Genomic DNA, 25086 nt, shown 5'->3' with positions numbered 1-25086 from the left:
AGGGCATGTCGCTTATTAAGCTTGCGTTCTTTAAATATCAGTCTCTGTGTTCAGCCAGAAACTCCTCTCTTAAATTTCGTTGGATAATAATATGCGCCTTTCACAAGAGGAGAAAATAACCTGGGTCAGATTTATGCAATCTTTGTCACACATCTGGTCGCTGAATATCAAGATGTTGGTGGTTAGAGCATGTCACAATTATATTTTTAAAATTCCGCAACGTTACTATATTTAGATGACTAAACTACTTCAAGTCGTGTGATCCAAATACAGGATAATTGATCTAATCAGTCATCAGAACAGGGGCAGATGGCAAGTCAGGTCTAGAATAAGACGCAGATTGGCAATTGTGTCAGCTAAGCAAACTGCCATATCCCATCGAAAAGCCCAGGAGGACTCCTTAAGAGAAGAGTCATAGAACCCTTCAATCTCCCCCCCCCCCCCCCTTCCAGCAACATACGGATGTTAATCATGGACAATAACAATGGCAGATGAAAAGAGAATGAATGCACATGAAATTAAGTGCTACAGACTTATCCTAAAAACCCCATGGTCAGCCAAGGCAACGAACATCTGCGTCTTGAAGAGAATAAGCATTAAGACCCCCAGTTTGTGGCAGCCATCGGGAAATTGAAGCTGTCATACTTAGACCACATCAAAAGACACGTTTCAAATGAAGAATGTGCATGAAGGATGTCTGCGAGTTTAAGCGGAGCAGAGGAAGGTAGCCTCAAGACATAACAGATTGGATGGGGGGGGGGGGGGGGGTCAACGACAGAGGCAAGACACGTCACACAACTGAAAACAAATTCCGTCAGGCAGTTTTGGAGGCTACGCCCAACAAGGATCCGCCTTAAACAAGCCAATGAAATCACATCAGTTAAATAATTTCAGTTAAGTAGACAGAGCAGGCACTTGAATGGAAGGCCATAACAAACGAAAGGAGAGAAGGGAAAAAGTCTCGTTGTCAGATCAACTGTATTGTGGAAATTAGTAGTATTAGTAGTATTAGTAGTAGTAGTAGTAGTAGTAGTAGTAGTAGTAGTAGTAGTAGTAGTAGTAGTAGTAGTAGTAGTAGTAGTAGTAGTAATAATAGTAGTAGCAGTAGTAGTAGTAGAAGTGGTAGTAGTAGTAGTAGTAGTAGTAGTAGTAGTAGTAGTAGTAGTAGTAGTAGTAGTAGTAGTAGTAGTAGTAGTAGTATTAAGCCTCGCAGTCTGAATGACGCTTGCTGAGAATTGTGTGATTCAGCAACAAAGTTTCTCTGGAGTATAGCTGCTCTCTCCATGTTGTTAATTTTTTCCATGGCCATGGTCCAGGGCCAGAGTTTTGAGGCTGTCAAGATCTTGTTGTGACTTTAGTACGGAGGGCACTGCAGTATTTCTTAGTTCTTTGAGGATTAATTCGGCCTCTTCTGAATTCAGAAATTTCTGATATGATGTAAAGAGATCCTGGTTCAGAGTATTTACTATTGATGTTGGTGGTCTCCATACATATTTGTTGCCATGTAGGAAATATTCTGTCATTACAGTTTGGGCAAGGATGTTATCTTCTCGACGTAAGATGTGACCAAATAACTTCCATCGCTGTTCTTTTAGTATTGTACTCGGGCATTGGACTTTGGTTCTTTCATAGAGGTCAGTATTTGGAATTGTCTTGGGCCAATAGATTCCGATTACGCGACGCCATAGTTTGCGGTGATACAAAAATTTCTATGTTCTTTTTTGGTGAGGCCCCAGGTTCCACAATTATATGTCAATCAGTGCCTCGTAAATCTGTGTTCGTTAGTCTCTACTGATTATGTTATTTCTATTCCATAAATTAAATTTTGGAGTTGGTTGAATGCATTGGTGGCGAGCTGTTGTTTTATGGTGTCTTCATTTTCGTTGATCAAATTGCCTAGTTTTCATACACTTTTCCATTCATTTAAATTTCTGTTGATTTTTTGTACGGTATATTCTGTTTTGGATTGAGTCACTTTTAGATTCCATGCTTCTGGAGTAGTTCATATTATTGGCGTGCATTTTTTCGCTTGATGTTTTGATTCAAAGATTATGTCTGCATCATCTGCATATATCAATTCACATGTAATCTTCTTTGTTGGTGGTAATTTTGGTCTTATTTCTTTCATGGCTGATTCGAGGAAATAACATAACATTTGAGTTACCAACGATCAAAATGAGTTAGGGTAATAAAGTATTTAGGTGCGCGCTAATGAATTTGACAATAATAGGGAAGCCAGATAGCGATTCCCAACGTCAAATGAAGGATCACAATGCCCCTAGCGAACGTAGACACCGTTTCTACGTTCCCTCACGTACGTAGAAACGCTGTTTATATGCTCTCACATTGGATCACTCAGACGCTACCTCTATTAATAGAAGGAACGAAATTGATATTACTCAGCTTTGTCATTGTTTTCAGCCAGCCATCTTTATGAGTAGTTCTCGCTAAATAGCATCAATTAGATTATACGAATTTAAGGTTACACATAGTTTTGTGTCTTGGTACGTTGTATTAGACTGACGGATGTTATGAGTGTTTTTAACTAAACGTACAGAAACATTATAATAAAAATAATTTAATGTAGGAAGACAAAGTCAGAAAATAAAAAGATAAGTAAATAATTTCAAAGGTGCTAATTAAATTGACAAATGAAATAAATTCGGACAAACATTTATATCTTTTAAATAAAATTATAATTTTAAATAGTATATTAACAGTTTTGTTATATGTAGCTCAAAGGTTTCCAATTGTTTTACATCAGTGACTGTTTATTTATGGAGAGAATTTGGAGATTTAAAAAATATTCATTCGAGTCAACGGGTGATACTTTACTTACTTTTTTTTTTAAGTTGGCAAGTTACTTCTGTAAAAATAGATTTATAATATTTTGATTTGCCAGTTATTCTGTGCTTGATGATAAACCTTTAACATTGACTTTACGGAACAGTATTAACCCCAACCCTATTTTTTAAAGGAATATATTTTCTAAACCACCAAAAACCACCAAAATCGGTATTATATTTCAGGGCATTAACCAGCTTCAAAATCATTGGATTTTCGTACCGGAAGTACTCCTCAGCTCCGACATGGGCAATCTGTATAGGTACCATTTTGTTAGTTTCTGTTTCTGCATAGTGAAAATGACCTGGAATTACTGTTTGCACGGGATGAACCAAACAAAAACGGTCTTGAATGGCCTCGGCTAAACTACCTCTGAAATCACCCACGTAAGCCTGGAGATAAAATTGTCATGGGATGGGTTAATCAATACATCGAGATATAAATGAATTAGAATTGCATAATACAAAACAAGTTTAACAATCAATCAATAAACCAAGAAATTAAATAATAAATAGAAAAAAAAGAAAGAGCATTACTTCACTTGGTCTAATGTCTAGATCGCATTGTCATGTATTATAAATGCAACTAGTCAGACTATTGTTACTTCTCTTCCAAAATTTATGGAATAGAAATGCTACTACTACTACTACTACTACTACTACTACTACTACTCCTACTACTACTACTACTACTACTACTACTAGTGCCGCGCTGAGGACGGTTCTTGGTACCGGTCCCGGTTCCACGGTCCTTTAGCTGAGAACCAGGGACCGGTCCCAAAGTGGAGAAACGTTGGCGGTCCTTACTTCTTATAAACTGTCAACGGTCAGAGCGATTTTCGCGCCATACTACTTCCCCAGCGATTATTTGCGTCGGTCCTTTTGCCTATCTTCCAAAAATCACCACCCATCCCACTGAATTTAGTCGCACCCACCCACGTTGCTATACACTAAACGACACATACGACCATCTCCCTCAACTCCGCAAACCGCCCTTTCGTGTGTGAGATGGGGGGAACAGGAGGCGCACGCCTTGGACGATTCCATTATACGGGGTAATTTTTAAAATTTACTACACCATAATGATCGCAATGACAATGATCTATGATGAAGGCATGACCCCTCTTCTCTAATGGGTTATTGTTTGAAATGAATGTGACTACTAAAGATGTGTGTGTGTGTGTGTGTGTGTGTGTGTTTCGAACCTAACAAGTCCGAATCCTTCTTTTGTCTATCTCTTGTCACCACTCCGTTCTATCGCATTGTTGTCATTTAAAATAATACAATAATATTAAAATTTAGTTAGGCCAATAGAATATTTGGGGGCCCCGATAGCTCAGTTGATAGAGCAATCTTTATACGCAAAGGCCAGAGATCGATCCCGGGTGCAGTCGAGCTTTTTTCCCCTCTGAACTCCCTGTCTACTCAGCAGTGAATGGGTAGCTGGGTTTGTTAGATCTGGCGAAAAGTACTTTGGGATAGACTAGCGTCCTATCCAAAGGCATAAATATTTTATAAAAAATTAAAGTCAAAAAATAAATTGAGCTTTTATATAGCGCAATATCCACTAAATGTGCTCAAAGCGCTTTACAATAGGTCCCTGACTAATAGCAACGCGTAACATGTAGAACGAGACATGACGCCTGTTAGGCGATGTTACAATTTTTTTTCCGACAGAGACAACACTGTTGACGACCAGGTACTCATTTTACACCTGATTACCGTGATAGGATGTGAGTAAAGAGTCTTTCACGGACTCAACTAGGCGCAGAGCGAGGCTCGAACCCAGGACATTCCGATCCGAAAGCGAGTGTCATAACACAAGACCACATAGCCGCACAAAAATAGAAAACAGGAATGGAGACGAAAAAAAAAACAAACAAAAAAAAAACAAACAAATCAAAACAAACTCTTCCCGCACTTTTGGTCCAGCATGCCACAGACACAAAATATTAACAATCCCTTTTCCCTAACACTAACATTGACTTGACCCGCTCCATCAATCTTTGGAGACACACACACACGCCCACACACACACACACACACACACACACACACACACACACACACACACATGCTTAATGGATAGTATTTTAGCACTATTTTCATGTTTTAATGTAAAAAGGCTTCTCCGCTCTCACTTTCACCTAGCGGTTCTACAGCCGTCTACTGCAGGCACGGTCCCAATGTCGAAAAAGACCCGGTTCTCTGACGGTCCCAAGTCCCAACGCGCCTTGTGAATGGCCAATGTCGAAGAAGAACCGGTTCTTGGAACCGGTCCCTGCGGTTCTCATTTCCCAGGGACCGTAGAACCGGCGGTCCTAAACATGCTTGGGACCGCTCCGCACTAACTACTACTACTACTACTGCTGCTGCTACTACTACTACTATTACTCCTCCTCCTCCTCCTCCTCCTCCTCCTCTTCCTCCTCTTCCTACTACTACTACTACTACTACTACTACTACTACTACTACTACTACTACTACTACTACTACTACTACTACTATTATTATTATTATTATTTTGACTACTACTACTACTACTACTACTACTACTACTACTACTACTACTACTACTACTACTACTACTACTACACAACAACAACAACAACAACTACTACTACTACTACTACTACTACTACTACTACTACTACTACTACTACTACTACTACTACTACTACTACTACTACTACTTCTACTACTACTACTATAATTCCTCTTCCTCCTCCCACCACCACTACTACTACTACTACTACTACTACTACTACTACTACTACTAATAATAATAATAATAATAATAATAATAATAATAATAATAATAATAATAATAATAATAATAATAATAATAATAATAATAATAATAAATAATAATAATAATAATAATATATATAATATACTACTACTACTACTACTATTACTACTACTACTACTACTATACTATACTACTACTATACTACTACTACTACTACTACTACTACTACTACTACTACTACTAATAAATATAATAATAATAATAATAATAATAATAATAATAATAATAATAATAATAATAATAATAATAATAATAATAATAATAATAATAATAATAATAATAATAATAATAATAATAATAATAATAGCAACAGTGACAATGGATCTAAAAATATCGCGTGAATGAAATGCAGATAACGCTCAATTGTGGAATCGAAGGTAAGAGTCAAATATTGATAATCAAATAGGGCTACTACTACTACTACTACTACTACTACTACTACTAATATATAATAATAATAATAATAATAATAATAATAATAATAAATAATAATAATTAAATAATAATAATAATAATATAGCAACAGTGACAATGGATCTAAAAATATCGCGTGAATGAAATGCAGATAACGCTCAATTGTGGAATCGAAGGTAAGAGTCAAATATTGATAATCAAATAGGGCGCATACATCACCTAAATTGTGCACAATACAAAGAACCCATTATGACAAAACTATTACGAAGCTAATAATACGTGGCAATCTGTTGTAAATAAACATTACACCAATGGAATATTTGACATTTCAAATAAATATTCTTTCATTATTATGTGCGGCTATGTGATTATGTGGTATGACACTCGCTTTCGGATCGGAAGGCCCTGGGTTCGAGCCTCGCTCGGCACATAGTTGAGTCCTTTGATAAGGCTCTTTACTCACATTCTGTCACCATACTCCGGTGTAAAATGAGTACATGGCCGTTAACATCGTTGCCTCAGTCCGAAAAAAAGTGTAATTTTATCGCGTAATAGGCGTTATGACCCGTCCTACATGTTAAGTGTTGCTGTTGGCCTGGGACCTCTTGTAACGCACTTTGAGCACGTTTAGTGGATATTGCTCTATATAAAAGCTCAATAGGATTCAATAGTCTGATGTCACGTCCGCCCACTAACGAGCAGCTTGGTTCTAAATAAAGGAAATCGGTACTTTTTATTCTTCATGCTGGCTAGAACTTTTTCACATGCTATGTGATCAGAATGTATAAAAGTAAAAATATGGTCAGGTTTATAATGTTTTTCTCCTCAGGATACACTTTTATGCTCGTCGGAAAAGTATATCATAAGGGCGTCCGCCATTGATCCGATAGTTTAGAACCAGTTACTAAGTTACAAAGCGTCATTATGAGGGAACTGACGTCACGACTGTGAATCCTATTTATTATATCTATGGGATACGTTGTTGTTTTTTTTATTATCTAAAGTGCACAAGTTTTAACCTTTCATCGTCAGTACACAAATATCATCATTGCATGGACCAGTGCACCAAGCAATTATCCATCAATCAATATTCCATTCATTGAACACCCAGTTCGACATTTGATCGATTGATTGGAGCTGTACACGTTCTTTTGATTTTGAACAATCACCATTTACTCTTCATTTCAGTTTTATTTAAGAATTGCCATCCAAAAACATAGGGAAAAAAGCTTCAATGCGAAAGTCTCTTTATCTTCTTCACCTGCAATGGATACAAAGTATTGATTCTCAGATGACATCATATTGTTAGTATCATCATCATCATCATCATCATCATCATCATCAAGACTATTATTATTATTATTAATTAGTATTAGTAGTAGTAGTAGTAGTAGTAGTAGTAGTAGTAGTAGTAGTAGTAGTAGTAGTAGTAGTAGTAGTAGTAGTAGTAGTAGTAGTAGTAGTAGTAGTGGTGGTAGTAGTATTTTTAAAAGTAAAACTGAGCATTCATTTCTATAGGCAAAATCCACTAAATGTGCCCAACGCTCTTTACTAGGCCCAACCTCAATACTTAACTGTAAGAGAAAATATAGTGCCAAAAGGCAAAAAAAAAAAAAAAAAAAAAATTTCGACAGAGATTCCGCTTTGAACAGTTAGGTACTCATTTTACACCTGAATATGGTGAAACAATGTGAATAAAGAGCCTTTTCCAAAGAATCTACCTTGCACCGCTCAGAGCGGGACTCGAAACCGGGAAGGCGAGTGTAACACCACAAGACCACAAAGTAGTGCGGGGCGGTCCTTGGCAAGCTTAAGGACCACGGTCCTACGGTCCTTGGGAAATGAAAACCGCAAGGACCGGTCCTAGGACCGGTCCTTTCAACATTGAACATTCCTGAGAGACTGTTGGAAGTTCGAACCGTTTTGACCTTTGAGACCGTGGGATCGTTCATTCTTGAACCGTTAAAGACCGCTACACGATGAAAACCGTGGTCTACAGGAGTAAAACACACGGAGTAGTCACACTCATTTCAAATTGTAACCTAATTAGAGAAGAGGGGTGATGCCTTCTTTATTTGCTCACCGTACTTCATTGTTACTTCGATAATTTAATAAAATTTGAAATTTATCCCCATTAACGGAGATAATGGCATCGCCCAAGGCGTTGATCGATTGTTCGTGGCGTTGATACACACACGCAACTCCTACCCCCCTCCCCACACACACACACATTAGAGGGCAGTGAGCATTGAAGAGTAAGAGAGAGACGTGAAGTTATAATAAGAGGGGGTGGATGAGGTAATAAGTACTAAGTAATAAGAGGGGTCGATGGTGACTTTTCGCCAGATCTAACAAACTCAGCTACCCATTCACTGCTGAGTAGACAGGGATTCAGAAAAAAACTCGACTGCACCCGGGATCGATCTCTGGCCCTTTGCGTATAAAGAGAGTGCTCTATCAACTGAGCTATCGGGGTCCCCAAATATTCTATTGGACTTTTTTAAAATTCAGACGTTATAACTGGGTTTTTTGGAAGGAAGAAACTAATGAAACTCATATTATTTGATTAGTAAAAACACCAAACGAAATTTTAATATTATTGTATTATTTTAAATGACAACAATGCGATAGAAAGGAGTGGTGACAAGAGATGGACAAAAGAAAACAAAAAATCGGATTTGCTACTTGCTAGGTTCGACACACACACACACACACACACACACACACACACACACAAACACACACATCTTTAGTAGTCACATACATTTCAAACAATAACCCATTAGAGAAGAGGGGTCATGCCTTCATCATAGATCATTGTCATTGCGATCATTATGGTGTAGTAAATTTTGAAATTTACCCCGTATAATGGAATCGTCCAAGGCGTGCGCCTCCTGTTCCCCCCATCTCACACACGAAAGGGCGGTTTGCGGAGTGGAGGGAGGTGGTCGTCTGCCTGTATGGTCGTCTGTGTCGTTTAGTGTAAGGCAAAGGGGGTGGGTGAGATTAATTAAGTGGGATGGGTGGTGATTGGTGGAAGATAGGCAACCGAGGCAACGAATCGCTGGGGAAGTAGTATGGCGCGAGACCGTTGAAAGGTGATAAGAAGTGAGGACCGCCGCCGGTCTTCCACTATGGGACCGATCCCCGGTTCACAGCTAAAAGACCGTGGGACCGGTCCTTAGACCGGTCCTCAGCGCGGCACTACCACAAAGCGTAGGGTAAGTGGGGGAATTCCACACCCACGTTCAGTATATCAAGCTCTTCTCAGAAAGAAGACCCATTGGATACTGTTCAAAGTTTTAACTGCCTTTGATTTTTATTTCCTGAATACAAGAAGCAGTCACATTCACTACTGTTGAATTCTGACAATTTTTCAAGTTTTTATGAGCCCATGAGTGTAAAACTCATGGTTTTCAAATGTGGCAAAATGTTGTTAAATTTTCTTCAACTTTGAAGAAGCTCAAGCTAGAAATGCAATCATTCATCTGATATGTAAAATTTTCCCCTAAACATGTTCTAGGTGTGTTAAGTAAGATGCTGTGCCTATTTTAGATTCATAAATGTCAGGGAAATTCCACACTCTACAGGTTTCGAATTTCTCGTGTCTTTGATGTGAAAATATTTGATCAAAATCCTATGTCAATTGTTTTATTTTACAAAGAGAGGCTCCCGCTATCATTTCAAGTCAATAGTTATATCCTTATCCATGGTTTTTTTTTTCGTTTTTTTTTTTGTTTTTTGTTTTTTGTATTGGGGCCATTCCACACCAAGCGGGTGTGGAATTGCCCCAACATAGTTTACTTTTGTTTTTCTTAGAAAAGCCCATATCCAAAAGTCTTGGAAGTGTGTGGCATATCAACACTGTTTGTATAATAAGCCTTATTGTGGGCCTACATGATGCTACTTATGTATGCCCATGCTTTAGAGCTGGATCTAGAAGGGATTTCTGTTCATGTTTTTCTCATTTTTCTATAGAGATTGGCAAATCATGGTGATGAATTACAAGAAAAGACGGTGTCGTATGACCATGCAGATTCAAAGTTTGAGATCTTTGTATGACCACTGGTCATTGACAGAAAATATAAGCCTACACTATTAAAGTATATTTTACATTATAGAGAAGGAATTATGATAAAAATGTGTGGTCTAGTGGTATGACATCCGACTTGCTTCCTGTACGTCGAAGTTTCGAATCCTGTTGAGGGCGGCGTAACGTTAAGTCCCTGATATAGGCTCTTTACTCACATTGTCTCACCGTACTCAGATGAGAAAGATTATTTGGCCGCTAAGAGCAGTGTCCAGACGAAAAAAGAAAGACATGATGAGAATAATTATTGGCTAATTGGAATAATTTATGAAAAAAAACGTGTAATAGCACCGTGCTGGTTGCATGTCTCGCCTTACAGGTTTAGTGTTGCTTTGGACCACTTGTAGAGTGCTTTGAGCATATTTAGTGGACATTTCTGTATATAAAGACTCGATAGTTTTACATCCTCACTTTTTAAAAAAGACGAGACATCGAGCCGTTCGGCCAGTAGCACAATATACAGGAATTCATTTTGTATTAGATGGACAATACGATGTGATAAAAAAACAGAATTATAAACTAGTTTACTTACCAATCTGTCTGTGGTTCCAAGCTCTAAATGTTCATGAAGCAAAGAATAAAACTTTTCCTCATATTCTGTCCCAAATCGATATTTGTCCGCATCCTCCAAAACAGGAATATTATATCGAGTTTGATAACTTTCCGATATGACCGCTAGAGGGCGATGAATTTCAGGCCCCAAATAGGCAGACGCCATATTTGATTTTAAAGTTTAGATGTGGTGAGCAAAATTGAAACAGAACAATTTGAGATGTCATTTACAAATTGAAATAATGTTGAAACTCGGTTCACATTTTTGGCCTTTCTTAAGTGATAATTCAAACTCTACGAATGCTGAGGGGGGGGGGGCGCGGGAGATGAAAGCAGATAATGGAGATTTTGTGGTCTGTTCATAGAGACTTGGATATACGATATGGTCAAATATTTATTTTCAGAATGAAGTGATCAGTTAATGTAAAGGAGTTCAATTTGAATCTGAAAAGTAAAAATAATAGAATGTTCTTATCTGATAATGTAAATCGTGTTATATTGATAAAATGAAGAAAATGATTAGTGGTCGAATAGTACATTGTCTGGTCATAGTCAATAGAAGTTGAATGAGATTAATAATGGGATGAATGAGAATGATTAAAAAATGGAGTAAAATTGCAACTCTGGAAATAAACATAATTTGATATGGTATTCAAAGGGTGTTAAGAAAGCTACTGTTTTTATTCACAATGTTGAAAGCTTTGATTGCTGTTTGTCATCACTGGACGGACGCTTCTAGAAATAAGTCTTTATGTGAACGAGGTTTCTGTAGATATTGTAACAGATCGACTTTCTCAGCTGTTACCAAAGATTCGTGATCTGATGTGAAATTCTGACATCGCTTGCCCGCTTTAACAGAGAACGCGTTCTGGCTTTAATACAAAAAGAACGATATAGTTTTCAACTAATTTGGCAGTTGGAAATACTGTGAAACTTGTCTGGGAACAACAAGAGATGAAGTGAGTAGAAAAGTGCCTGAAGACAATAGAGAATAATTTTTTTTTGCGGCGTTGGTGTGGTTTGAACCTGCGACCTTATTGGTACGACAACTCCGCCTGGCCGGTGAGAGCGTGACTCAACCGTATGAGCTATCCTCGAACACAAAAACATTTGTTTCAAACTCAGGTCATTCCTAGAGCTCTCTCTCACCGACTTCTGGAGACCGCGGGTTCGCCACACAACCATCGCGAAGTTACCTGGCCAGCAGTTAAGCTTAATAGCCAATATTCTCAACACAAACATATAACATAGAAACGATTAAGACATTGAGTATGCTCCGGTATATGGGGTGAATTTTTAATTCAGAAAAGTGAGTGGAGCAGGCACTTATGTTGGTAACAACAAGAGATGAAGTGAGTAGAAAAGTGTCAAAAGACAATAGAGAATAACAATTTTCGCGGCGGTGGTGGGGTTTGAACCTGCGACCTTATTGGTACGACAACTCCGCCTGGCCGGTGAGAGCATGACTCTACCGTATGAGCTATCAACGAACACAAAAATATTTGTTTCAAACTCAGGTCATTCCTAGAGCTCTCTCTCTCGCCGACTTCGTTTCAAACTCAGGGACACGTTTTAAGACCCAGGTTTTAAAATCCAGATATACGAGTAGTAGATGTAGTGCCAGGAACACAAACATGGTAAATGGTTATTGTCCTTCTGCTGATTGCTGGATAAACCATAGGCTGAAAATAGAAATTGAACTTAGACGCCATGAAATTTATTGGGCCAGTATTCGTTAATCGTGGAAAAAAAACGCAGAATTTAAAAAAATAATTTTAAAAAAACAACAACAAAACTCTAACCCCACAATCTTTTTCAGATTCTTAACCAGTTGACTGTCGTACCTCGCGAGGTCCCAGGTTTGCGAGAGTTTTTTGTTGTTGTGTTTTTTTTTTCTTTTTTCTTTTTTTGTTTTTTTCTTTTGCTTTTTTTGTTTGTTTGTTTGTTTGGTTTTGTTTTGCTTTTTACAAAGATGAGGATCATTTAAATCGTTCGATATTTGAAGGATTTTTTTTTTGGGCCAATTTAAAAAAAAAACCGGTCTTCCCAGAGTAGGTACGGAAGTTTACATGCTAATCCTCATCAGTGTGATTTTAAAATGAAATTTAGTCCTGACCCAGCCAGAAATAATACTAGATACATAATTTTAGAAGAAAAAAAAAAAAGGGGGGGGGGATACATCACAAATATCAATATCAAAATTGATCAAATGCAGAGACCAAAAAAAATGCCGTCTGATGATAATGAAATCATCGTACAACTTAATTCATAATATCCGTGCCCTGTGCAATATTGCAAACTGACCCTGTGTGTGTGTGTGTGTGTGTGAGTGTGTGTGTGTGTGTGTTTGTTTGTTCAATGTGTCTGTGTGTTGTGTTATATTATTTGCGTCACGTATCGACACAGTCAATAAGGTTTTAGTTCCAATAACGGGGTATTTACACGGTATCAGATTTATCAGAGTTAGCCATGTGTTTGATTAGTAGTGGTGGATATTCTACACGGAGGTAGAATACACTTAGAACCTGCCATGTAGACACGTAGTCAATGACAATCAGGGAAATTAAAGGAAAATAATTTCTTTTAGAAAAAAATGAAAATAGAGCATTTATATAGAGCAATATCCACTATTCGTTCTCAAAGCGCTTTACAAGGAGTCCCTGGCCAACAGCAACACTTAACATATAGGACGGGACATGACGCCTGTTAGGCGATATTAAATTTTTTTCGGACCGAGGCAACGCTGTTAACGGCCAGTTACTCATTTTACACCAGAGTACGATGTGAGAAAGTGAGTAAAGAGCCTTTCCCAAGGGCTCAACTATTCGCCGAGCGAGGCTCGAACCCAGGACCTTCCGTCCGAAAGCTAGTGTCACATCACTAGACCACATAGCCGCACTTTTAGGATCTTTTTAAAAATTTCATTTTAATCGAAAAGAAAACATATTGTATTCGATAACGCCGCATGATTAAGGCATTGCACTGTGATCCGGAAGGTCCCAGGTTCGAGCCCCGCCTCAGGCACTTTCGTTTTTTTCCTTGGGCAAGATTATTAACCCCCAATTTGCTCACTTGGACAACATCGGTGATTCCTGTTGACATCAGATATCCTGTTTGATGGATTATCTATATTCCTTCGTGGAATGCCTAAGCGACGGTATCTTATGATGCTGGGCGTGGAAGGGCGTATTTTTATTTTTAACAACAAGAGATGAAGTGAGTATGAAAGTGCCAGAAGACAATAGAGAATAAAAATTTCGCGGCGGCGATGGGGTTCGAAACCGCGACCTTACTGGTACGACAACCCGCTTGGCCGGGGAGAGCGTGACTCTACCGTATGAGCTATCCACGAACCCTAAAAAGATCGTCTCTAACCCTTGTCATTATTAGAGCCCTCTCTTGCCGATTACTTGAGGTCACACACACACACACACACACACACACACACACAACCGCCGCGAAGTTAGTTGGCCAGCATTTAATGGCCATTAATAGCCATTATCTCAACACAAACATATAACATACAAACAATTGAGACATTGAGTATGCTCCGGTATTTGGGGTGAATTTTTAATTCAGAAACGTGAGTGGAGCAGGCACTTATGTTGTTTTTATTTTTATTGTGTAATGTAATTGAGTGTATGTTGGGTCATGTTGGGTGATACGCATCAAGTACTTTCGGCGCTGCACTGCGGCTGACGCCTGGGTTATTCCAAGTTCCCTTGGAATATACCCTAAAGACAAATTTTCCCACGGGGATGAATAAAGGGAATTTTATTTATTTTTATTTAGCCCGACGACGTAACGACATGGTCAGACTGGCATCTTACTAGAGTGGTGATCAACATTTGAACCCACGAATATTGTATGATCCGAGAGAACAGTACACATACTTAGAGCCCACGGATTTATTCAGGTTTTTTTCTTATTCGTTCACAGACACAACAAATGATGCTGCCTTTTGGGTGGGATCGTAAAACACGTTCCGCTGATTCTGACAGACCAAGGAACAATCTCTTTCAGCTACTTAAGATACACCAGAAAAAGCTATGACTCAGAATCCCGTTGCTTAAGAGTCGAGGTCTCCACTAAATTGTGCTATTTGGACCATTGAGCATATCTCTATTATGGACAACTATTGTAAAACCTAGGAGAGGAACCGAGTCCCATAAAATATTATTCTATTCACAGTTTACGTTCTATCTCTACTTAATAGCTATGGAAAGAGATATCTATTTGTAGTCCTTGGAAACAACACAACATAATATTTGGTTAGCCACTATTCAATTAAGCAATTTTTTAGATAGAATGCATGTGACGACAAAACCTGTTTAGTGTACTTCTCGCCAGCCACAAGGGTGAATGTTTCTCACCGTATTATCTAAATAGGATGAAACGAGATAAAAGTAGTTTTTTAAATGATAAATTGGAAAGCTAAAAGTTTGAAATTTGAAGATAAATTGGAACAAATATTGACATTTCATTTATGTAGACGAGGCATTTTTAAAATGAAACACTTTTGCCTTAACCAACAATGTCGTGGACCGATCGCCCCAAATACAGCTGTGCTGTAAGATATTATATACGATATGTATATATATAAATATATGTGTGTGTGTGTGTGTGTGTGTGTATGTACGTGTGTGTGTGTTAAGAGAGAGAGATAGATAGAGGGAGAGAGAGAGAGAGAGAGAGAGAGAGAGAGAGAGAGAGAGAGAGAGAGAGAGAGAGAGAGAAAATCGATAAATTTGTTCCAACCACGAGCTTGACTTACAAATCTTCTTTTATCCAATTACAAACGCCCACAAGAATCCTAATTGTTATGAGTTGTTTTATTCATGGCGTGAATTCAAAACCAACCTTAACAAATCGTTGTATTGATACAAATAAAACATGTTTATAGTAATTAATTTTGTAAGCCAGGTTGCAATACTGTTTTCTTTATTTCACCTGTTATATATTAATATGGTATTATTATTATTATTATTATTATTATTATTATTATTATTATTATTATTATTATTATTATTATTATTATTATTAATATAAATATTTTATTACTGTTCTTGTTGTTGTTATTATTGTTATTTTTATTAAAATTATTATTATTATTATTATTATTACTATTATTATTATTATTATTATTATTATCATTATTATTGCGATTGAAATAAACCCTTTACATCGAAAACAATGTTTAAGACAAAAGTCGTCAACTTAACCTGTCACTTTCAGCCTAAACAGTCAGGGTTTTAGACCCAGAGCATACTTTTAAGGATGAAATAAATGTATTAGTATTTTGTTGTATGTTTTACAGTGAAATTCAGGCCTTTCCGTAGCAAAGCAAAATTGTGATAAGTTATATTCATAATGAGTGGAGCGGACCGATCTTGCAGATTATCCGAAATTACCAGCCTTCCAGATTTTGATCGCCTTTCACATTATGTTTGTCTTTGGTGATTTGATAAGTCGAGCTGCTTCCTGTATATTACCGTGTGATCCTAGGTGTCACTGTGGCAAGCCATGATAATTTCTCACACTCTGAGAGGCCAGCTGACTCGCATCCACTGAATATGGCTATGGGAACACCAAGCTGTCTTGAATTCAGGATGATCAGGCCAAAAAAGTCAGCCCTCCAGCTGTTAAACATTATTAGTTATTTTAAACGGAGATGATGAAAAATATGTTTGGTGTTACACAATGATGAAGTCCGTTTCCTTAGACACATGCTTACAAACTGAAATGCTGGCTGATGGCACAGTTGGCAGAATGTAATGCAGAGGGATATGGGGCTGGCACATTCAAATGTGTGTCATGTTATAAAGATGGCTGTATTCTATATCATAGCCCCCTTCATACATGCCAACGGGACACTCCAGTTGGCCCTACAGTTTAGTGACCATTCATTAGAAGGTCTGTTTGTTGTCTTTTTAGCAACGACATATGAACTACGATTATTTTACTGTAAAATTAAACGCAAAATTCTAACCAAAAGTAGAGTAGAGCTGACCTGATTTTGTATGCAGTTTTGTTTATTTATTTATTTATCTGTTTTTGTTTTTGTTTGTTTTTTTGTTGGGTTTTTTTTCAGCTTGTCAAGAGCATTTCGTGTTAATGAACGGTCAGAAGCAACAGTTTCGGGTGGGGAGTACGTCGCTTGTTAATTTGGTGGTCGGTTTCCTCTAATTTGTCCCAGTATAACTTATAAATGGTCCATAATAGAATATATGTCATTATAACTCCTAAACAATTGTGTTGGCTACGATTATATTTGGCAGGCAGCTTAAGTGCATGTCTAGCAATCAAGCCATCAGGTTTGAGGATAAGTATCCCAATGTTTTGACGCATTAGTGAGTGATTTTTGTCGTTTAAAGGCGTCCTTCCGAGCCATCAGACCCTTGGAGCTGGAGTTTATCTCAGTTTCTACAGCGTGAAATGGACAATAGTAATTGATTGCTACCCTTTGGATAGGATGCTAGAAGATCACAGAGTACTTTCCGCCAGATCTAACCGACTCAACTACCCTGGATGAATAAAGGGGGTCGAAAAAAAAATGTCAACTTCACATGGGATCGATCTAGGTCCCTTTGCGTGTAAAGCAACTGAGCTATCGGGACCCCCGGGTGAAATTAAGCCTGTAAATATGTACAATGCCTTGCATATTAATTCTTTTTTTTCAAAAATATGTGAACATTGACTAGTAGAAAGGCATGTGAATACGATTTCCGGTATTGAATACATTTATGATTCAGACTTCTTGTTCTCAACCCACGAGCCAAGAAAGGTGCCCATTTTGTATCATTGAGTAAAGGACTGCTTAAGATATATTTTTTATAAACTTAATTAATTCTCATAAGTAACTTTAATACATTGTTGGGTGAATCGTATTTTCTTTTGAAATATGGTTTGGTCTGTTGGGGTAAATTACTTGAAATGACCAAACCAATTCAAAAAAAAAAAAAAATATAAGATTTAAACAACCAAGGACACCCCCCCCCCCCTTTTTTTTTTCTCCAATGTGGCAGGCCGCAGTAACGTTATCGAAAGGCGTACAAAGTTTGAAGTACATAAAGAAGAGGGCACACAAAGTGTGAAATACTTAGAAAAGAGGGCACAAAAGTTTGAAATCTATTGGCAAGAGGGCGCACAAAGTATGAAATACTTTGACCAGATGGCACATTGCGTATGAAATACTTTGACCAGAGGGCGCACAAAGTATGAAATCTGTTAGACAATAGGGCAAAAAGTTATGACATAATCAAACAAGATGGCACACAAAGTACGAAATGCTTATGATCAGAGGACACCAAAGTATGAAATACTTTGACCAGAAGGCACACAAAGTATGACATACTCAGACAAGAGGGAAAAATAGTATGAAATACTCAGACAAGAGAGCACACAAAGTTTTAAATACTCAGACAAGAGGGTACACAAAGTATGAAAGACTTTGGCCGGAGAGTGCACAAAATATGAATTACTTTAACCAGACGGCACACAAAGTATGAAATACGAGAGGATGCATCACCCTATTCGACTAAGCATAATTCGTTACAAATTATATTAGTCGTATATTGTAACTATCATAAATTGATCTGGTAATTAAAATAATATGGGAAATCCTTTTGAATTGTACACATCATCAAATAAAACAGTATCAAGATAGTATATATTAAGTTTTGTTATGCATTGTCAAGGGATTCTTCCATGTCATAAGAAGTTAATGTTACCACATGACTCTTACAGCTGGGCGTTGCAAATGTGATCATTTCTTTGTATGTATTATGACATTCCGTCATTCGGGTTGCATTGAGAACATTGACAGCGTTACCGAGTTCTCCGTAATTTATTCTGATTTATGTTATCAATTTATGCAAATAACAAGAAGTGAATGATTGTTGAATTCACAGCGAAATGAACAGTGTCTATGCTTGAGTGTGGGAAAGCTGGGGACTTGAGGGATTGGTGTGAATATGAACCAAGCACTGACGTATTATCTTTGGGGAAATAACTCTTCCACTCTTCTCTCACTCCCATCTATTTAACAGCCTATTTATATACCTACCCACCTGTCTATCTGTCTATCCATATACTTATCTATCTGCCTATCCATCTGTCTATCTATCTATCGAAGTATTCATTACGTGATATAATGATGTGCACGAATCTTTAGTGTGCATGCACGACTATTAAATAGTATTCTCACCTTTTATTTTGCCAACAACATTGTTTCAACAGCTTATTTCACTGCACGAGTCCTGGGTTCGAGCCTTGCTCGGCGCATAGTTGTGTCCTTGGAAAAGGCTCTTTACTCACATTCTCTCGCCGTACTCAGGTGTAAAATGAGTACCTGGCCGTTAACAGCCTTATCTCTGTCCGAAAAAATTATAATATAGCCTTACGGGTGCGTGTATGTATGTATGTATGTATGTATGTATGTATGTATGTATGTATGTATGTATGTATGTATGTATGTATGTATGTATGTATGTATGTGTGTGTGTTCAACCCATTTAGGCATTTAAGGCCGTCTGTGATATGAGAACAACAACAAAAAACTATGTTCGTCACCGCAATTCGAACCCGCGAACTACCAATCCAGGGACGAATGATCTGCCAATCTGCTCTCAAACTACAACACACACACATACACACACACACACACTTACACATACATACATACATACATACATACATACATACATACATGCATACATACATACATACATACATACATACATACATGCATACATACATACATACATACATACATACATACATACATACATACACACACATACACATACATATACACACACACGCACACACATATTGACTAAAAACATAATGATTAATGGTTGAACTGTTTACCTTCTCAACCCCAGACACCGTAATGAATGGCGGTTGTGTTGTTGGTAGTGGTGGTATTTCTATTAGGCTTGACTGCCATTCTGAGTGTCAGAGTGTTGTTACTGGACTCCAGACGATAATCGCATAATGTAAGAACTGTGATTTTCTATCGGTTATTGATCTGGCTGATCGGTTATTGATCTGTTGATTGGTTTAAAGATCTGTAACTTGTGTGCTAATGGGTCGAGGGCGGTTATTAGTGTGTAGTTTTAATTAATGGGTTACAGTGTTGACACGATGTATATGGAATTCTGAAATCTGTACATTTATATCTAAGACGACAGCATATATAGTAGTAGTAGTAGTAGTAGTAGTAGTAGTAGTAGTAGTAGTAGTAGTAGTAGTAGTAGTAGTAGTAGTAGTAGTAGTAGTAATAGTAGTAGTAGTAGTACATTTATATTTAAGCGGACAGCATATAGATTTAATGGTTTACTTGACCTTATTTTCCAAATAATATTTTCCCCATCATAACGTAGATATGACATAGGCAGTCAAATAAAACCGTTTTCAATACAAGAAAAGTAAGCTCAATGTCTACTCGGTTTTCATTAAAGAACAAGAAAGGGGAAGATGAGGAGGAGGAGGAAGAGGAGGAGGAGAAGAAGGAAGAGGAGGAAAAGGAGGGAGTGGAAGAATAAGCAGCAGCAGTAGTAGTAGTAGTAGTAGTAGTAGTAGTAGTAGTAGTAGTAGTAGTAGTAGTAGTAGTAGTAGTAGTAGTAGTAGTAGTACGGCTATGTGGTCTAGAGGTATGAAGAAGAAGAAGAAGAAGAAGAAGAAGAAGAAGAAGAAGAAGAAGAAGAAGAAGAAGAAGAAGAAGAAGAAGAAGAAGAAGAAGAAGAAGAAGAAGAAGAAGAAGAAGAAGAAGAAGAAGAAGAAGAAGAAGAAGTAGAAGAAGAAGAAGAAGAAGAAGAAGAAGAAGAAGAAGAAGAAGAAGAAGAAGAAGAAGAAGAAGAAGAAGAATACGATGATCAGTCTTAAAGTAGAAGAACATTCTAGAAGTGAAAGATAAGAAAATACAAATTGTAAATGTGGATTAAGTTTGTGAAATATAAAGTACTTCACAAAAATGATACTAGAAATAACTATTAGAAAGGTTTGAACAGAAAACATTCCTTGTTATAATATAGTCGGTGCTGATTTGAAAATGTAAACAATACAATACAATGCAATATTCTTTTCTACCTTAAAGAGAAGAGTGTAATGTAAATTAAATAATCAATTTTAAAGCAGTGATATAATAAGAAATGTAATAAAACCCAATACTGTTTTGAAGGCAAATTGTTGTCAATTTCCCAATCAGTTATCGACACAATTTAACCCTCTCCTTACCACCTACAGCAAACTCGTCACATTTGTTACGGCACAATATACATTTTTCTTATTCAGATTTATTTTGTACATCACAATGATCTTTGTTTAATTAATTTAATTTAAAATTAATAAGAACATGATGTTGTTTTGTAAAGAGATTGTTTGAGTTTAAAAAACATTTTTCTGCCCGGTAAGCCTGCCATTTTGGAAAAATACTGAAAATGATCGGTAAGGAGAGAGTTAATGACATTCCTACATACTTTCACAGCAACTTACACATGAATGTATCCTACTCTCCAATAGAATGACCTGATAAACGACTGCTGCCTAGATATTTACACTTTACGTCTGCTCTAGCACCTTTGATTCCACAGACACTTCCAATCGCATTGTGCGCGTTCGATCACTGAATAATGCGACAGTCACTTGAATACGCGATGCAGTTAAGGTTGCCAGTTTAGTATTTTGAATGCCAAATTCTTTTAAAATATTGCCATTTTTAAAAGTCGGTTTCTTTGAAAGTAACGGGGCTAATTCGCATTTAAAAAGATATTACCACATGTATTGATATACACTTGATATTCCATTTTATTTTCCACATTTTCAGAACGCAAAAACAGTCGGAGTCTTTATAGAATCGAGAACCAGATTCAATGCAGTGGGATGAATAGCAAACTGATATTGAATTCTATTTAAATACCGTGCCACTCTATTTGACAGTGTTTATGTTTTAACGGCTCAATACCGATAAACCAGTTTGCGCTGCACAAACCTAAAAATTGACGTCACAATATAAGTCCTAGTGGGTCCTAGCGTGGCCTTCGTAAAGTTATGGCCTGACACTGACCAAATAATGACGTCAAATTGCCAGTCATAAAAGAAAACAAATCGTGAGTTTTATTCAATAGTTCAACCAATGAAATAACTTGTTTCCATGAGCTCTACTAACGACAGCTCACTAGTCTTTTTGGATTTCAGTGTCAGTCTATAACATAACGATAGTTACGGTCCTAGCGTAGCCAATGTTAACTTATAGCCTGACAATAGAACCCACTGGAACCAATAGTTTGACTTCATTTTCTAGGTTTTTGCACCGTCTAGTGAGTTGTTGTTAGTAGTAGTTCTCAAGGAAACAAACGATCCCATTGTTTGAACTATTGAATGCAACTCATATTTTTTTTTTATTTTGTGGCCAAAGACTTGTCTTTTGAGTCATTTGTTGGTCAGTGTCAGGCTATAAGTTAACGATGGTCACGGTCCTAGCGTAGCCATTGGCATCTGGTAGCTGGACACTAAGATCCACTAGGACTTAATTTTTGACGTCATTTTTTTTTGGTTTGTGCTGCGCCAAGTGAGATGTAGTTACTGGTGCTCAAAAAAACAAGTCAAGTGATACCATTGGTTTGTCTTCTATTGTGGCCAAAGATTTGTTCTATAAACAACAACAAAGAGCAGTGTGGCAGCTTTATTCTTTCTTTTGTTTGGAAACAACAAGCTGAGTTCGTCCGAGCGTGTTTGAGACTGTGCCATACATCCCATGTTTTGAGTGGTTAAAAATCGGCTGGTTAACTCGTCCTGCGGTTATGACTATATATTGGACTGATCTTGAAACAGTGCTTCGACAGGATAACACTGATGCTCTCCTTACCAACTATAGGAAAATCGTCACATTCGTTACACAACCAACATTTTTCTTATTCAAATTGCTTTTGTATATCATAACATTTAAAGAAAATGAACAGTGTATTGTAGAGCATGTTTTGCTAAAGAAATTATGTTTGGTAAGAACTTTACTGCTATTGTGTTTCAAATGAAATTGAAGAAATTGATATAAAATGGAACATATTCAAAGACAGCATAAAATTCGGTAATAAGGATATTCCAAAGAAGGAGAAAAGAACAAGAAAGCAATGGATGACACCAGAAATTTTGGATCTCATGTCAGAACGTAAACAAATGAAGAACAAACCAGAGCATGAAGCGCTGAATAAGAAAATCCAACACAAATGTCGCATAGCAAAAGAAAATTGGCTTAACCACAAATGCAGGATGATCGAAATATTTGGCCTAGATGGAAAAGCAGCCCACGAGGAAATAAGACAAATTTCGGGCAAAAAACGCACCACTAACAACAATAACTGTATTAAAGACAAGAATGGTAAAATATTATTTGAGAAAGAGGATATAAAGGAAAGATGGTGTCAATACATTGGCGAGTTTTTGATGATGACAGGCCCCAAATACCTTTGCCAAGCAACACTGACGGTCCTCCAATACTCGCATGTGAGATAGAAAATGCATTGAAAAATATGAAAGATGGCAAGGCTGAGGGTGAAGATGGCATTGTAACAGAAATGCTAAAAATTTTGAAAGAATTCTCAATTGTGAAACTAACGGATCTCTTTAATAGTATTTACAATACAGGCTATATTTCAGACGAACTTGCCAAATCGGTTTACATCACGCTACCGAAAAAACCCAAGGCGACAACTTGCAGTGATTTCCGCACAATAAGTCTGATGCCCCATGTAACTAAATTATTATTGAAGATCATCCTAGAAAGAATCAGGTCTGCCATCGATAATGAAGTTGGCGATGTACAGTTTGGCTTTAGAAAAAATAATGGGACAAGAGAAGCAATTTTCTGTTTAAATAATATCACACAAAAATACCTTGATCATCAAAAAGAAATCTATGCATGCTTTATCGATTACGCAAAAGCATTTGATAGGGTACAGCATGGAGAATTAATGACATGTCTGGAAAAGGCAGGCATTGATGGCAAAAATATACGGCTAATCACAAATCTATATTGGCATCAAAAAGCAGCCATCAGGATTCAGGGCGATCTGTCACCTTTCACGCCAATTAAAAGAGGAGTTCGTCAAGGATGTATCCTCTCTCCATATCAATTTAACCTGTACACAGAGTTTATCTTCCGTAAAGCCGAGCACATTCCAGGTATTGTTATTGGAGGTAGGAGGATAAATAATCTGAGATATGCAGATTGTCATGGTCTCAAGTGAGTAAAGAGCTACTCGACTATGCATAAAGATCTATGTAGAATGAGGCCCCAGAATTTACTAGTTACTATAAATGAAAAACAATTAACGATTTGTTTACAATGAAATAAAAATAATGATGAAATTTAATTAAAAGAGATAAACAGTGATCGTGGCAGTTACAAATAGAGATATGAATATTTTACGTAACTTATGATAATATGTCAGGTTCATAAGTTTACGTTTCCAGGCAGTTGATGGGCTTGGATGATCTATTCCTCTGATAACAGGATTGGACTCGTAAAATTCCACTTCCAGGCAATTGGTAAGAGGTTATAGTGTAGTACAGCGGGCTTGGGTTTGAAGATTATACAATCAAAGTTAAAAGCTCCGGCGTCTTAATGGTGTAGATATAATATCTACAAAGTCCCAAAAGATAAAAATCTTCCAGTATATATATAGGAATAGAGCGACTGGCCGTCCGGCATAGATTGTGGAGAGAAAGTGAGTGTAGAGTGTTAGACCTATCAGCTTTTATAATAAGTGGCTACGTGACAGAATGTAGAACGAAAAGTATTCACTAATTAGAAATTAATTCGAGGGAAGGCTATAAAAGGAAAGACGATCTAATATTAGAAGGTAAAGTTTATCTAAGCCTACCGAAATATAACTGGAGTGAGATGAATTCAGTTCTTAATAAAATAAAATTTAATAAGATAATTGTGAACAATCTTTACTGTGACACCCCCCACCCACGTTTAAAATATACTCTTTAACCATTATGGGAAAGATAGATTTTACAAACGGAAGTAAATTTACTATCATGATACTCTAGCATTAATCCATTGTTATGATTTGTGCTACAATTAAATTATTTATTAACTAGACATGGAAATGTTTATATTAACGTAGGTATATGAAAGGGCGACAATAACAATGAAAGATTGTGATTACAAATCATTGTGATGAACGACATGATGGCAATGTGATTACAAATCATTGTGATAAACAATAGTGATGGTAATGAAGCATGATTTAAGTCGATGATATGAAGGTAATTTTCTGAATGAAATGAATGAAAATGTAAATGGAATATTGACATTTCAATTATTAATCATAAATGAGTGAAAATTCATAACAATAATAGATAAA

General features: G+C 37.1%; 1 protein-coding gene across 2 annotated transcripts in view; it reads right to left on the bottom strand.

Annotated features, from left to right (window-relative positions):
- LOC144956708 (uncharacterized) overlaps positions 1 to 21339 on the bottom strand; it is a 31091-nt gene extending 9752 nt beyond the window's left edge. The window contains exons 1-4 of one of the 2 annotated variants that reach the window (XM_078887378.1): positions 21209 to 21316; positions 19583 to 19762; positions 10692 to 11155; positions 3067 to 3236 (exon numbers count right to left, since the gene is read on the bottom strand). In XM_078887378.1, the coding sequence (XP_078743504.1) occupies positions 3067 to 3236; positions 10692 to 10877 (356 nt within the window). In that variant the 5' untranslated portion in view covers positions 10878 to 11155; positions 19583 to 19762; positions 21209 to 21316. Of the gene's footprint in view, positions 1 to 3066; positions 3237 to 10691; positions 11156 to 19582; positions 19763 to 21208 lie in introns of both variants that reach the window. The other variant, XM_078887377.1, reaches the window with a different exon arrangement.
- Between the last annotated feature and the right edge of the window lie 3747 nt (positions 21340 to 25086).

The sequence above is a fragment of the Berghia stephanieae genome, chromosome 11 (genome assembly GCF_034508935.2).
Source record: "Berghia stephanieae isolate SIO BIC M18660-M18661 chromosome 11, UCSD_Bste_1.3, whole genome shotgun sequence".
NCBI classification, from domain to species: Eukaryota; Metazoa; Mollusca; class Gastropoda; order Nudibranchia; family Aeolidiidae; genus Berghia; species Berghia stephanieae.
Note: the sequence above shows the minus strand (reverse complement) of the source record. Positions and strands in the feature narration are given on the sequence as shown.